At 36.7% G+C, this 14748-nt stretch overlaps 1 protein-coding gene across 1 annotated transcript; it reads right to left on the reverse strand.

Annotated features, from left to right (window-relative positions):
- Positions 1–10187: 10187 nt before the first annotated feature.
- Positions 10188–12877, reverse strand: LOC139141449 (uncharacterized). The gene is made up of 2 exons (XM_070711062.1): positions 12652–12877; positions 10188–12067 (listed from the first exon to the last, which is right to left on the reverse strand). The coding sequence occupies exons 1-2, from the start codon at positions 12740–12742 to the stop codon at positions 10872–10874; spliced, it is 1287 nt and encodes a 428-aa protein (XP_070567163.1). The 5' UTR covers positions 12743–12877; the 3' UTR covers positions 10188–10871.
- Between the last annotated feature and the right edge of the window lie 1871 nt (positions 12878–14748).

Consider the following 14748-nt stretch of genomic DNA (forward strand, 5'->3'; position numbering starts at 1 on the left):
GAAGAATAGTTTTAATAATATCCAGTTTAAAGGGACAAAGTCACTCATTTTTGGCATTATTTTAGTTTAGTTTCTCTTGAAACGTCATTTATGAAAATTGACTGAAATATGCCCAATCACCAGATGATACAAGTAAACTCTCACCCTGTACATGGTTATAACACATGAATTCTTCTTCTATGATACAATTTTTGTTACATGCCAAAATGAAATGATGAAAGAAATCATGCATTATGTCAATGTACAGGGTTGAGCTGTGACAACCAGTGATTGAGTCCATTTCACTGTTCTGAACAAGAAAAACAATATTTAAAAATCAACTAAAAACTTGGAAATGAGCAACTTTGTCTCTTTAATTTCAAGAAAATGTACTGTAAAATTCTATATCAGATAAGGGAGGGAGAAGGGGTGGATCTGAGGAACAGGTTATTTTTCCCTAATGGAAATTTTTAATACAGCTTCCATATGTTGATGTGATGTTTGTGGAGACAACAAAATATTGCTATGACAAATTACACATGTATTGGACTTTATTTTCATCTCAGATTTCATCAAACATTTGCAGTAGTGTTAGGTAAAATGGTCACAGTATCAGAGCCATAAAATGTCTACTGTACTGCTCCAGCCATAATCATGACATCACAAAAGATCAGTTCGGTAGGTGCAAAATGTCTACCTTCCCACAAGTGAAAAGGATACAAAGAAGATTTGATGGTTAACGAAGATATCCTTTTTTGTTCATAAAGCAATTTTGAGCCAGTCCTTGACATATGGCATAATGAAAATTTGATTTACATACACAGGACATATTGTCGATTTTTGTATTCTTCACTGTATATAAAAATGTGTAATAAAATATGGGGTTCGCTGCACTCATTTGTGATATAAAAGACCATGAATTAACATTTTAATTTCATTTATGAGAAAAACTTGCAAAATCAGCATTTTTCACCAATGCCTTTTCTATGGGTGAAATCTTTTAATGCCATTTATCTCCACATTATATTTAAGCATGGTGACCATTCAATATCATTTTATCACTATTATTTGTTTCTTTTGACTTAGCAATGTTCAAATTTTCATGAAAATGGCAATATAACCTGCTTTTCCAGCGATTCTCAATGTAACCTATGGGAAAAGGATAAATTCCACCCATATAATGCTTGGACATCCTTAACTGATCTTTTCTTCTCTTTTGTTGCAAACATACTGAATAAATGGTGTCCAACACAAATAGGAATGACTGAAATCTGTAACTACACGTCTATACATACACTAGGTCACAAGAAGACAATCAGTTTGATTACATTCATAACAATTTTTATCAGGCTATATGCAATGGAAAATTATGTATCAAACAGAATAAAATTAATTGTTTAAATACTCATTTTTGTGAAGCTTCACAGGCAGTAGAATCTCCAGACAATTAAAAACATGGAGCAAATATAAAAACACTTGTGTTGACAGGATGAAAGACAATGTAAAATTAAACAATTATGACATGAGATGAATATTCAAGGAAATCAAAGAAACATTTAAGTAAAAACTTGTACATTGTGTTAATTGTCAGTTTCAGAACCAGACATAGAAATCTGGCATTCACAGAGGCCATGTTATGAATACAGGAACAGAAAAATCCTATTTCCTTACATGTTATATCAGTGTTAAAATATATCAATAAATGATGTTAGCAAGGAATTGTCTTTTTAACAAGTACCTGCCCCATTATTTGCAGTTATCTTGACAACGTGAACTCTCTAATGGCATAAAGGTATAACACACATATGCAGCATTCGAATTGTAGATAATCTGTGAAACATGTTTAACATTAAGAGTATTGAAAAATTTCATTAAAAAATACAAAGTCATAAAAGCAAGAGTAAAATCCTAGTAACAATCAATTTGTTCAACTTAGCCCAGTCTTGGGTTGTTCTTTTGAAAATACAGGCTTGTTAAAGGTACAAAAGTTCTCCATGTTTGTTTTTCATGGTATTTTGATGATTTTCATTTGAATAAAAATACATTTTTATGGTGTTTAGCTCACCAAAGGTCCACAAGGTGTAATTTTTCGCAAAGTCTTGATCTAACTTGTTTTTGAATCTGAAGTAAGTTTTGGTCAAAAAAATTCCCTTTACACTACCTCAAACTATGTACAGTGAAGTATTCCCATCTTATGCTAAATTTTGCCAGTTGAGTTGAGCTGACGCAGCTAATGACTGCATATTTCACTAAACTTGCAACATGAACTTTTCAAGTAAAGCAATTAAAAGATTTTCCCAAAGATTGTCTTCATTTTAAATGAAGGAGAATGTATGTTTACATAAGTGTCAGTGCAGTGCAGTGCAGTGCAGGTGAGGGAATTTCATAGAGCATGAATTCTACTATAGCACAATTTTTGTTATGTACCAAAAACTGGATGGAACAAATCATGAATTTTCTCTATGTACATGGTGCAAGGTTCAGCTGTGTCGGAGATTTTGCCCATTTTAGTGTGCAGAACAAAACGTATTCCCAAGTTATGCTAAATTTTGCTTGGTGTCAATTATCTGTTCCAGCTAATGACTGCATATTTCAACATCAACTCTGTGTACTACTTTTTAAGTAGAGCAATGACATCTTCAAGATTTTCTTCTTGAAGCAATATCTTATGTTTATAATTCTTTATCTCTCTCACTGTGCAGGAATTGTGTAAACAAAGTTCACAGCTGGCCACCTGGTTAAAAATTACCGGTAACTATTGTTTTAACAGCATGTACATGTAAATAGTAATTTTTACTTGGTAAATGAGAATACCGAAGGACCTCCTCTCCCTAAAATGAAAGTTATTAGATTAACTCTTAGATTAACATATTTTGTTAAGCAAAATTTTAACCAACAAAAAATTCCTACAAAATACATGATTAATTTAAAGGTGGCCAAGTCATTTTAAAGGTGGCCTAGTCATAGCTGCACTATGACATTTGATGATCAAATTATCGTAGAATACGTATAAATAAATCACATAGCTTTTGCCTTGCAATGGACACTATACATGTATTGGTTCAATTACCTACAGATTGCAGAATACAGATCAATTTTACTACATGTCTACAACAAATTAGATAATGCGTTGTAACAGTGTGCCTTCTATGTTAATAAAACCTAAAGTGATCTAACACACAATAGTATAACTGTTGAAAAAGAACATTCTCTACTTCTTAAATTGATACAAAAACTCACAATTCGTACATCTTAAGAGTAAATCTGGTATTCATCAGAAAGCTGTACAGTTCCCTAACTTATATCACATGCAGTTACCTCAATCTGTCACTTAGAGAAAGTGATGAAATCACATCGAATGTGAGGGAAACTATGGATTCAGAGACCTTGATTCACAACCCTGTAAAGGGATATTTGGAGAATCGTGTACCGCTATACAAGTGAGAATTGATGCAATATGCAAGGCTGAAAAACACGGCATAGACGACTGTTACATATATTCAAAAACTTGATGCAGTATGGGCCAACATTTCTCGAACGGATGAGAGGCTTGCAGAACACTGTACAACTGTCTGAAGTTAGCATGGTATAGGAGACGTATCAACTGCGAGACAGATGCATCTGGCCAGCCAACAACATCCAGTGTCCGATGGACGTAAATGAACAGAGAACAGTTGATGCAGGCATTGAAGGAGAAAAACCAGTTGAGAGAACAGACCAAATATTACGCAACGTGTGTTGACAGGATGAAAAAAAATATAAAAATCCAGAAGCTTAGATACAATGGTTACCCTAACGAATAAGGTTACCCGGCATTAAAAATAGTCCTCGGCTACAATACCAAAGGGAAAATGACACATCGACACTGTACAGCAGTCAGCAGAACCATGCCATCGCATGAGACTGTTCATCAACCAACTAATCGAAGTTGAAAAATGCGATAAAAATGACTGAAAAACCTAATCCACCTACAAGAAACTTGATAAATAACAATGATACACTATCTAATAGACTAACAATACATCTACTTAGCAGTATATTCCGACTACCTGACGAAAACGGTAGACGATCCGACACCCCTGTGGTGTATGTCATGCTGCCACCATGCAACACACTGATGAAGTCGTACGAAATTGAACGACGCCCTTCTTCAAGGCAAAATTTGATGACGTTTTTCGGTTAATTTAGCGACAGTCAGATTTACTGTAAAACGAAGTTTGGAAACGCACGTACCGAGAAAAGGTGAAACACATTATTTCACTATTCTCTCGAATGTTCGCCCAACTAGTGAAAAATAAAGGGATGCACGTTAGTTTTCTTTGTGTTCTAAAACGTAAACTGTGATTGGGCTGGCGTATTTCGAGGTCTAAATAGGCTATATGGGAGAAGGCTGAAAATGCATTTCATACCCTGGTATATATAAAACCTTCTCACTCGCTTACGTGAGACAAGTCGAACGAACGCGCACGCGTCCATAGTTACAACTAAAGACAATAGGAACACTTCAGATCTACGTTGAGGGCGTCACATATGCCATCTCTTGCTTTTATCTTTGACGTGACCTGATATAACCCCATATCCTGTAAATGACGTCTATTTCGAATTTGGACGCCACTTACTACACAATTGGCTCATCAACACGAATCTGTCGAGACTACGAGGTCAATTCAAGGCATTGATGTACATTGCGCTGAAATAAGTGTGAATTTGAACTTTAATAAGATCGACGACTTCTTCTCTTTTCAAATAGCAATACTGTTCTTTGACAAGGAAAAAAATTAAATGCTGTGAGTAGACAATGATTATATTTCGATAGTCTTTATGAAAAGTTGTTATTTCAGCACTCCGCATATACTTACGCCTTAGTACGGGCATCCCGGCTCTGTCAAATGCAACATCAACTTGTCGACTGATATTTTTCACGGAAATAATTTATTCACACATGTAGTAAGGGTCATTTTTTAACTTTTTTTATTCTTTAAGAACAGCAAATTCTCGATTTTACAACAAGGTATTTTCAAGAGGCTTTATTATGTTGTTTCCTGAATAAATATTTCAAACTCAAAAGACTCAACATCATGACGGGACTTGCCGTTAGATTTATCTGACATGCATGCATGCGCAGGGGGAAATTTCCATAAAAATGGTACATGTCTATTATTTGGACCTGCTTGGAAAATAAGGCAGCTGTTCGGAGGAAACCCTAAACAGAAAGGTGACATGGAGGCATTAGTTCCAAAGCTGATTGCACAATTGCACGCCATTGAACTTTTCGTTTCGCTGAATCTACGCATGCGTATTCAGGCAAACAAAATCTAACTCTTCAACAACTCCTGTCTTGATTCTAGAAAATCTGAATACAATATGACCGATTCAAATAACAGCAACGAAGCCACTATTTAAAGTATTTGTGACAACATCTATTCCTGTTCAAAAAGGAAGAGTCTTTGCACGTTAGTTTCCGTATATATTCCGTATATATATTATATGCGTATAAAAACAGTGTATTTTTTAAGTTTGAACACTTTAAGAATCAAAATGTCATTATTTATACAAACAAAATGACAAACTTCTAGTTTATTTGGGAAGAATTTGACAATTAGTGCGTATGCACGACGCATGCTACCTTAAGCTGATCTTCTGCCATACAATTTGTTATTCATTTTCAAAGGAATGTGACAGTAATTTGACGTGACTGTTAGCTATTTTGTACGTACAGGTTCAATTGCATTCTTTGATTAATTACAACGCATTTATTACCTCTGTAATGTTGACTGCAATATTTTGTTCACTTCAGAGAAATACATAAATACACAGAGTTGACTAAATGTGAAGGTAAGTTTAAGACATGGTAACGTCAATAGTACAAATTTATTGCCTGATAAATCAAGACTGGTAAGCAAACAAAATCAGTTAATATACTGCATCGGTGTGCCGCAACCAGCCTTTTCCAAGAATGTAATTCGAAAGATACCATTACGATTCATTCATGTTTCGGCATTTATTAGAGGAATTAAGGATGCTATAGTATGAGAACGTAATTGTTGACTTGAAATTGATATATTACGTCGAACGTGGTGCTATGTTTGTCTGGATTGGTTCTGAGTCATAATACATATTTCTAGACGGATGGCAATTTTCATTGCGATGCTGAGAGAGCATAGAGTTAGCGCCCTCTCAGTTGTACTGTTCTCACTAACTAATTCACACTTAAAACAATATTATCCTGTCTATTCATCGCGTGAAAACAATTCAAAAGGTCGAACTTAGTCTTAAAGAAAAAAAAAGCCAATAGAAAGTCCCTGATTTTTTGACATGATATCTGAGTGTGGTCATATTCTCTTACATATTTAATCTTCAATGCTTTCGGGAAGTGTATGTGGCGACGATATAGTCTAAAAACAATGAACGCCTTGTCAATTTCGTGAAAAGAAAACTGTCTAAATGGCAAGGTCAAAAATATTTTATTATGATTACTTGGATACCTTAAAATGAAATTAAGATAAACTGCCAGTAAATGTTATCTATTCCTACTAAATAGGTGTTTTATACTCAACCCTTGTTTACGTGATTCTGAGGAAGATCATAGGTTAGGTGAAGTATAGGTATTTAAACATGGATTCATCAAAGCTTGGTAGTTCCCATCAGTTTGTCTCTCATCACAGTAAATATATTCATAGCCTTCAGACCACTGGTAGTCAGGACAACTCCCATTTTCGCTGTTGGTTTCGTAGTCTGGAGATTCGTTATAGTACAATTGACAATTTGCATAAACATGATCAGCGTGAGCAGAGCTTGCGCCCTCTAGTGTGACTGCATCAGCTTCGAAGTGAGTCGTCCTGGACACACTAACCCGCCCCGAAAGGTTTTGTCTTTCACCCTTTTGGCCCTGGGAGTTGCAATCGATATACTGGTGCTCGGTGTGTCCAAATTTCTTTCTTTGAGAGCACTCTGCTTTCGCTTTATAGAAAATGTTACAAGAACAAAAATTGTTGCGGCGAGGAAAGCAATAATCCCGACAGTGACAGTAATACTGGGCCATATATATTTATCTAAAGATTCGTTCCTGTCCGGTGGAGAGAGAACATCCAACTTAACGCGACGTGACATTAGAATGACTTGCCCAGACAAATTGTGGTGAACACTGCAAAAATACCAGCCGGCATCGCTCCATTGTACGTTCTTAATTTTTAGCTTCAATTTCCCATAATACTGATCTTGCCGGATTTGATATCGACCATAGTTTTTGTAGTTGTTTGGACCGGCTGCGAAAACGCTAGCAACAGTTCCATTCGAATATTCTTTTATCCACTTCAATACCATTGTTGTGGAATTGAATTCCATTACATCACACCGCAGCTTTGCAGAGTCCATTTCCAAGACGGTTATGTTCTTCGGTTCAAGTGAAATGTAAGGTTCTAAATGCACACTACGTCTGTCTTGACGATGTGGTTGAAGTGTCGCTGATAAAGAAATCACAACCATAAGATGTTTTGTGTTTTACATCTGTATTTCAAACTTTTTTGATACCACAAATGTGAATCATGAAGTCATTAGATACTGGTAGTTATGTTGACAAGGAATTACCGTGCTTCTACTAAAATAGCTTGAAGATCACTAATTTGATATCAGCACCGTATATTTGAATACGATGTTCCAAATGCTTATCTCAACTGAACATTATCGGTAATAATTTAAGGTATATCGCGCCTGAGGCACTGATATGCGGAATCTCCAACTTTTACAACATTCTGTTGGCCTACTACTTGTGGGATCTCATTTTGAAGTCGATGCCGTAGAAAACGTTTTCATCGGCTTAGTTTTGTGAAAATCAGGAATTTAATCCCCCATAGAATTTCAAATATCGGAAAATATTTGATAGTTTTTTTTTAGAACCAAAATTTGCGCAGTGATCCGTGATATTTATTCTTCATTTAGAAAGAGAATGGTTGAGAGTTGGCTTTAGCAATGTTTTCGCAAAAGTTTTTAAGTCTTTCACTTTCTGGGCAATATCTACCTTAACAGAAAAATACAATTTAAATACCTGAAATAGGCCGATTCTTCGTAGCGTATCCCGCTGAAAATATACACGGTAAAATTTACAAACATAGTATGTGACCACTGAACCCTGACATTGCGTTGCTCTCTCTAGGTGAAAACGACCTTCGTTTGTGACTTGAATGTTACTTCAGGAAAGATTCATTGTAAACTGTCTTACTTTGGTATCTTTAAAATATTTATGTCAGGATATTGCTCAGACGGCTCTTTAAGGCGATTGCTTTGCATAATACGTATGAAAATTATTAAAAAAAAAACCATGCCTGACACACCCGGATACACTTACATTTAGTAGCTTTTTCTGTTCCCAAAACAAGGAGGGAAATTTTAAGGGAATAAGTATAGACTGAAGTATAGACTGGCGGCGAGTGTTGACACCAACGCATACACTTATAAAGTTTCTTAAGGAAGTTATGAGGTATCTGTCAGGCGGTTTCAAAGTCAGCGTCTGACGGAAATGTTGATTTTGATGCGATGCTCTTCATCGAAACTACATGCAGAACGTCGTTTATATGACCTGCCCGGATCAATGTAAATGTTCGACTGGTGAAATTTTACCTTTTCTTGCCCTAGTGAGAGGTGGAAATCATTGTCGATTTTCTTAATGTTGCGATAATAGGCAAGATATACAGTTATTGAGACTTAACCAACAGGACAGTTACTATTGTCTCGGGCAGCCTGCTCGGATGTTAGACATTTGTTTTCCACGAATTTCCTACCTATGTTTTTGGGTCATGAGGTTAACTCATGACGATACGGAAACTGTATTCGTCGGCCAAACACCCACGACATAGTGATATCATCCGTGAGAACCGATGCGCAGAAAATGAACATCTATTGTTGTATGTCGATCTACAGAACGGAGCTTCGGCAAGGGGTTTAAAATTACGGACTTCAGTGGTTTCCATTCATTTAGCCCTGCGTACGATGCTGTATGTCCCGGCATAAGGGATAGTAGAAATGTCCGTCCCCAGGGGTAGGGGCAGGGTAGGGGTGTCTTGGTCTCAGCACAGGTTTCTTCTTGCTATAGTTTATTTTATTTTAATACGTTTGACTATGATATGCAATTGTGTTTTGACACAAAAACACGTGATTTCCGGGAAAGCAGACGTGCAAGGGAGAAACACAGTAACTGAGTCAGACAGCTGCCCAAAAAAAAAACTGCATTCAGAATCTGTGCATCCGCGTCCGTGTCCGATGCACGCATCTCTGTGATTCCAGTTTCTCAAACATTAAATGAATCCTACGTCAAATTGAAGTGAACTCAGAGCACAATCCCGCATATAAAGGCAAGCCAGTGACTAGATGATGAAGGATTGCATAAACTTCGAAGTCTAACATCCTTCACTGTAAAGTTGGTTTTTATACAAAACATTGTCGGGAAAGCGAAAGTGCGAGGGAAAGACACTGCGACTTAGTCCGATAGAGGCGCAAACCCCCGACAATCGTGAGAAATACAGTAGATGGTTGCTATATCATGCTTTTTTAAAGAGTGTCCAAACGTTGACATCTAAAGATATGTCCCAAAAGGCTTTGTTTAGATGTAGGCATAATATTGTCACGCAGTGTTTCACGCGGGTTCAAAAACTGACATAAAAATATATGATGTCCTAAAAATTTTGTTTTATTCAACTGACTGATTTATCTCTTTGCTATCGCCTGAACATCCCCGTTTCCGTTCGGAAAGACTGTGACATCAATATCTCCCCAACGCGTATATCTACCTCGCTTCCAATCTGTCTTCGCAGTTTTACAAAACATCTCGTCTTGCATGTTAATTGTAAGTCAGAAACGAATAACGTTAAGTTAGAATATTAGGACTATATTGGTCAAATTAGCATGGAATATCGAAGATAAAAATACGTTGCCGACTTATCAGTTTTTATGCAACGAGCGGTGTTTCTCCCCGCAAACGTTGACTAGCTGTCATCAAAAGAAACAGCTTGATTCCCCGATCCATGCTATGTTGACAACCCATAAAATTCCTGATAAGTCAACGGATTAGCATAATTAGTTGTGTTTTTAATTAATTACAAGATGTGTACATGAGAGATAAGCGTCCTTGTAATATGTAGGGTGTAAAATGAATAAAGACTCAAGAGTCTAGGTTAGGTTATATAACCATTTATTTTATTTACTCCGACAGTTAGAGCATAAGGATGCAGTCTTTCTATCCACAGATTGACTGTACGAAGAAAAGGAGAGGAATTGATATAGAAAACAGTGAGAAAAACTCAATAATAAGCTTATTAATAGTGTCTGGCCGCCTGTGAACGCATCCGATAATAGACGCAGCACAGTGACAAAACTTCGCGTAAGATTGTCAATACGTGACACAGCGACGCGGACGGAGAAGAAATCATTACAAAACCAGAGCTATATATTAGACCAAGACACCAAAGGTTGGCGGTATAAATGTTTATCGGCAATACATATCATAGTCAACCGTATTAAAATAAAATAAACTATAGCAACTGTATAGCAACTAATTCACATCTAAAACTATATTATACAGTTATTATCGTGTGAAAATAATTAAACGGTCTTATAAATAATCAAAAACAATTTAAAGTCCCTGAATGTTTTCGACATGAAATCTGAGTGTGGTTACATTCTCTTAAATATTTAATCTTGCTTTCGGGGAGTGTCTATGCAGCAATGAACGCCTTGTCAATTTCGTGAAATCAAAATTGTCTAAATAGCAAGGTCAAAGATATTTTATTATGATTACTTGGATACCTTAAATTAAATTACGATAAACTGCCTGTACATGTTTATCTATTCCTACTAAATGTGTTTTTACTCTATCGCATTTTACATGATTCTGAGGAATATCACAGGTTAGGTGAAGTATACACATTCAAACACGGATTCATCAAAGCTTGGTAGTTCCCATCAGTTTGTCTCTCATCACAGTAAGTATATTCATAGCCTTCAGACCCCTGAGACTCAGAACATCTCCCATTTTCGCTGATGGTTTCGTAGTCTGAATACATATCGTTATAATACAAGTGACAATTTACATAACCATGTTTAGCATGCGCAGAGCTTGCGCTCTCTCGTGTGACTGCATCAGGTTCCAAGTGAGTCGTCCTGGACACACTAACCTGCCCCGAGAGGTTTTGTCTTTCGCCCTCTTGGACCCGAAGAGTTGCAAGCGATATACTGGTACTTGGTGTATCCAAATTTCTTTCTTGGAGAGACTTCTCCTTTGGCTTTCTAGACAATGTAACACGAACAAAAATTGTTGCGGCGAGGAAAGCAATAATCCCGACAGTGACACTAATACTGGGCCATATATATTTATCTATACTATTAGATTCTTTATCAAATGGTCCCTGAACGACCAGTGGACCGATGAGACACTGCCGTTGATTCAGTATAGCCTGACCTTCCAATAGGCATGTGATATTTGCACCGGTGTCGTCAGCTGTGAGTTTCCATGTGTGGGTTATTTCAGCGTCCATATTTTTGAACGTCGTTCCGTTTATTTCTTTGCCATTACGTTGCAATAACAGACGAAACCACCCACTACCGCCCCTTGAAATGCACGCAGTTGTCAAGATTTCACCTTCTCTACGGTATGTTGAGTCACTTGAATTGCATGACGGGTAGTTCCTGTCCGGTGGAAAGAGAACATCCAATTTAACGCGACGTGACTTCAGAATGACTTGACCCAACCACTTGTTGTACACACTGCAAAAATACCAGCCGGCATCGGTCCGTTGCACATTCTTAATTTTTAGCTTAAATTTCCCATAATATTGATCTACACTTTGCCGGCTTTTATATCGACCATTGTTTTTATAGCCGTTTTGACTGGCTGTGAGAGCGCCAGCAACAGTGCCATTCGAATATTCTTTCATCCATTTCAATACCATTACTTTGGAATTGATTTTCATTATATCACACCGCAGCGTTGCACTGCCCATTTCCAAGACGGTTATGTCATTCGGTTCACGTGAAATGTAAGGTCCTAAATGCACAGCGTCTACACTACGTCTGTCTTGACGATGTGTTTGAAGTGTCGCTGAAACAGAAATCACAACCATGAGATATTTTGTGTTGTACATCGGTAGTTCAGATTTTTCTGTTACAATTTATGTGAATCATTCGTGGTGATATGATTAGTCATAGAGTAACGGTAGATACGTTGACAAGGAATTACACTGCTTCCACTCTAATAGCTTGAAGATCATTAATTTGACATCAGCGCCTTATATTTGAATACGATGCTCCTAATGCCAAGTTCATCTAAACATTATCGATAATAATTCAAGGTAGAGCGCGCCTCAGGGACTGATATGCGGAATCTCTAACTTTATAACATTCTTTTGACCTAGCCATTGTGGGATCTCGTTTTGAAGACATTGCAGTATATAAAGTTCAGGATGAAAATCATGAATGTAATTTCCCCCATGGAATTTCAAATACCGGAAAATATTTGATAGTTTGCTTTTCTAGAACAAAAATTTGCGCAGTGATACGCGATATTTATTCTTAATTTAGAAAGGGAATGGTTGAAAGTTGGCTTTAGAAATGTTTTGGCAAAAAGGTTCTGAGTCTTTCGCTCTCTGGGCAATAACTACCTTAATACAAAAATAATGTAAATACCTGATACACGCCGATCCTTCGTAGCGTTTCCCGCTGAAAATATACACGGTAAAATTATCAAACATAGTATGTGACCGTTGAACGCTGACATTGCGTTGCTCTCTCCAACTGAAAAGGGGCCTTCGTTTGTGGCTTGAATGTTACTTCATCAAAGATTAAGTATTAACTCTCTTGCTTTCCTATCTTTTAGACACTTTAAACACTTATATCAAGATATTGCCTACACATCACTGTCGACTCCTTAAGGCGATTACGTATGAAAATCATAAAAGAAATCATGCCTAATTCGGACGTAAGTAGGCCTGACACGACAGGATATACACAAATGATGTACAGCCACTTATCTATTTCGGGTTACATTGTTTAGCTTGTGCAGTTCCAGGAACAAGGGGTAAGTTTAAAGGGAATAATCTGCCGCTGACTGAAGTATAGACTTGCAGCGAGTGTTGACACCAACGCATACACTTAGAAAGTTCCTCAAGGAAGTTATGACGTGTGAGGCTGTGTCAAAGTCAGCGTCTGACGGGAATCTTGATTTTGATGCGATGCTGTTCATCGAAACTACATGCACAACGTCGTTTATACGACCTGCCCGGGTCGATGTAAATGTTCGGCCGGTGAAATTTTACCTTTACTTGCCCTAGTGAAAGGTAGAAATCATTGTCAATTTTCTTAATGTTGCGATAATCAGCAAGGTATAGAGTTAGGGATACTCAACCAATATAGTCCGGGGTCAATTGTCATTCCGTGTGTTTTTAGTGAAGATTTTTGCCAACCTAGCTCATCAATTTACTTAATGGCCAAGTTTTTCAAAAAAAATTGTTGGCATTATTTCTGACAACTCTGAAGGTCATTTCAAGGTCATTTCCTTAAAATCGACTAAAATCGTTTTTTCTTAGCCATGAACAGACTTTATGGCCAGTTTGTAACCATATTACCTTTGGAAACATGCATTTTGATGTGAATTATTCCTTACAATCATCAACATTGAGGTTTTTTGAAAAAAAAGGTTATTGTATTAAAAATATAGAACTACTTTACCAAAGGTCAATTGAAGGTCAGTATGAATTTCTTTCTAATTTTCGTAGAAATGCCTTCCATATCTTAAAACATCACAATGTTTATCTTGTATACAATTTCAGATTCATAACACTTATACAACATTCTCAGGAAGTCAGATGTCTAACATTTCCTGTCAAAGGTCAATGACTTTTAATGCCATAATCTCTAATATGAAGAAAGTTTTGTTATAAAAGTAATAAGATCACACAGCAACTTCAAAACTTTGATAACTCTGCATAATGACTTTCAAAAAAACAGATTTTCATGCTTAAGTTGTTAATCATTGTCAAAATCATCAACGAAAGCGTCACTTATAGGAGGTGAACAGTTCGGACAATAATTTTCATCAGCCTCACAGTGACACATTTCCGTACATGTGATGTCATTGCATTCGTCTTGCAAGAGCAGATATTTGTTTTGTATATATTTTGTTTACAAGAATATCTGATCAAATGCACAACAGCTTCAGGGAAAGGAGGAAGCATGCTTACTATGGGTATGAATGTGTTTTCCTCCAGCTTCCATTGTTAGTTTGTTGGAGGTGGCAAGTAGGGTTAGACAATGATATCATTTTCCATATCATTGTTTGATAATGGGCCCTGAGAATTGCTTGGATAAGACTGCCTTTAGTTGGTGTACTTCTTGATAATGATATTGCTTTTCTCAAAATTTTGGCAGCTTTGAACAGTACTCTTACATTTTCCTCTGTACTTTCCTCAGCAACTCTCTGTATTGCTGCATCTTTAGTAGCATTTAGCAAAACCAATTCTGGTTCACTGTGTCGTGCAGATTTTCCAAATTCCACACATTCATGTGATCAGTTATAATTTTATTTAATTTCCTATTTCCAATTGATGGGTTCACAATTCAATGTTCTTTACGTATTGCCAAATATGAGTCATGTACTTCACTCAGGTTTAAAACTGAACCTTCAGCTAAATAATTTCCAACAAGGAAACAATTGATATCTTCAGCAAGCATGGTTGTATTTATCATTACTGACATTTGCAGATCCAGTCTCACACAATGGGTCTG

Source organism: Ptychodera flava, chromosome 10 (assembly GCF_041260155.1).
Source record: "Ptychodera flava strain L36383 chromosome 10, AS_Pfla_20210202, whole genome shotgun sequence".
NCBI classification, from domain to species: domain Eukaryota; kingdom Metazoa; phylum Hemichordata; class Enteropneusta; family Ptychoderidae; genus Ptychodera; species Ptychodera flava.

Excerpts from the sequence above, each read along its gene's own strand:
- LOC139141449 (XM_070711062.1), bottom strand. The coding sequence starts at position 12,742 with ATGTCAGCGTTCAACGGTCACATACTATGTTTGATAATTTTACCGTGT. Across the intron at positions 12,068-12,651 it reads GAAGGATCGGCGTGTATCAG|CGACACTTCAAACACATCGT; the intron begins GTATTTACATTA and ends TTTCTGTTTCAG.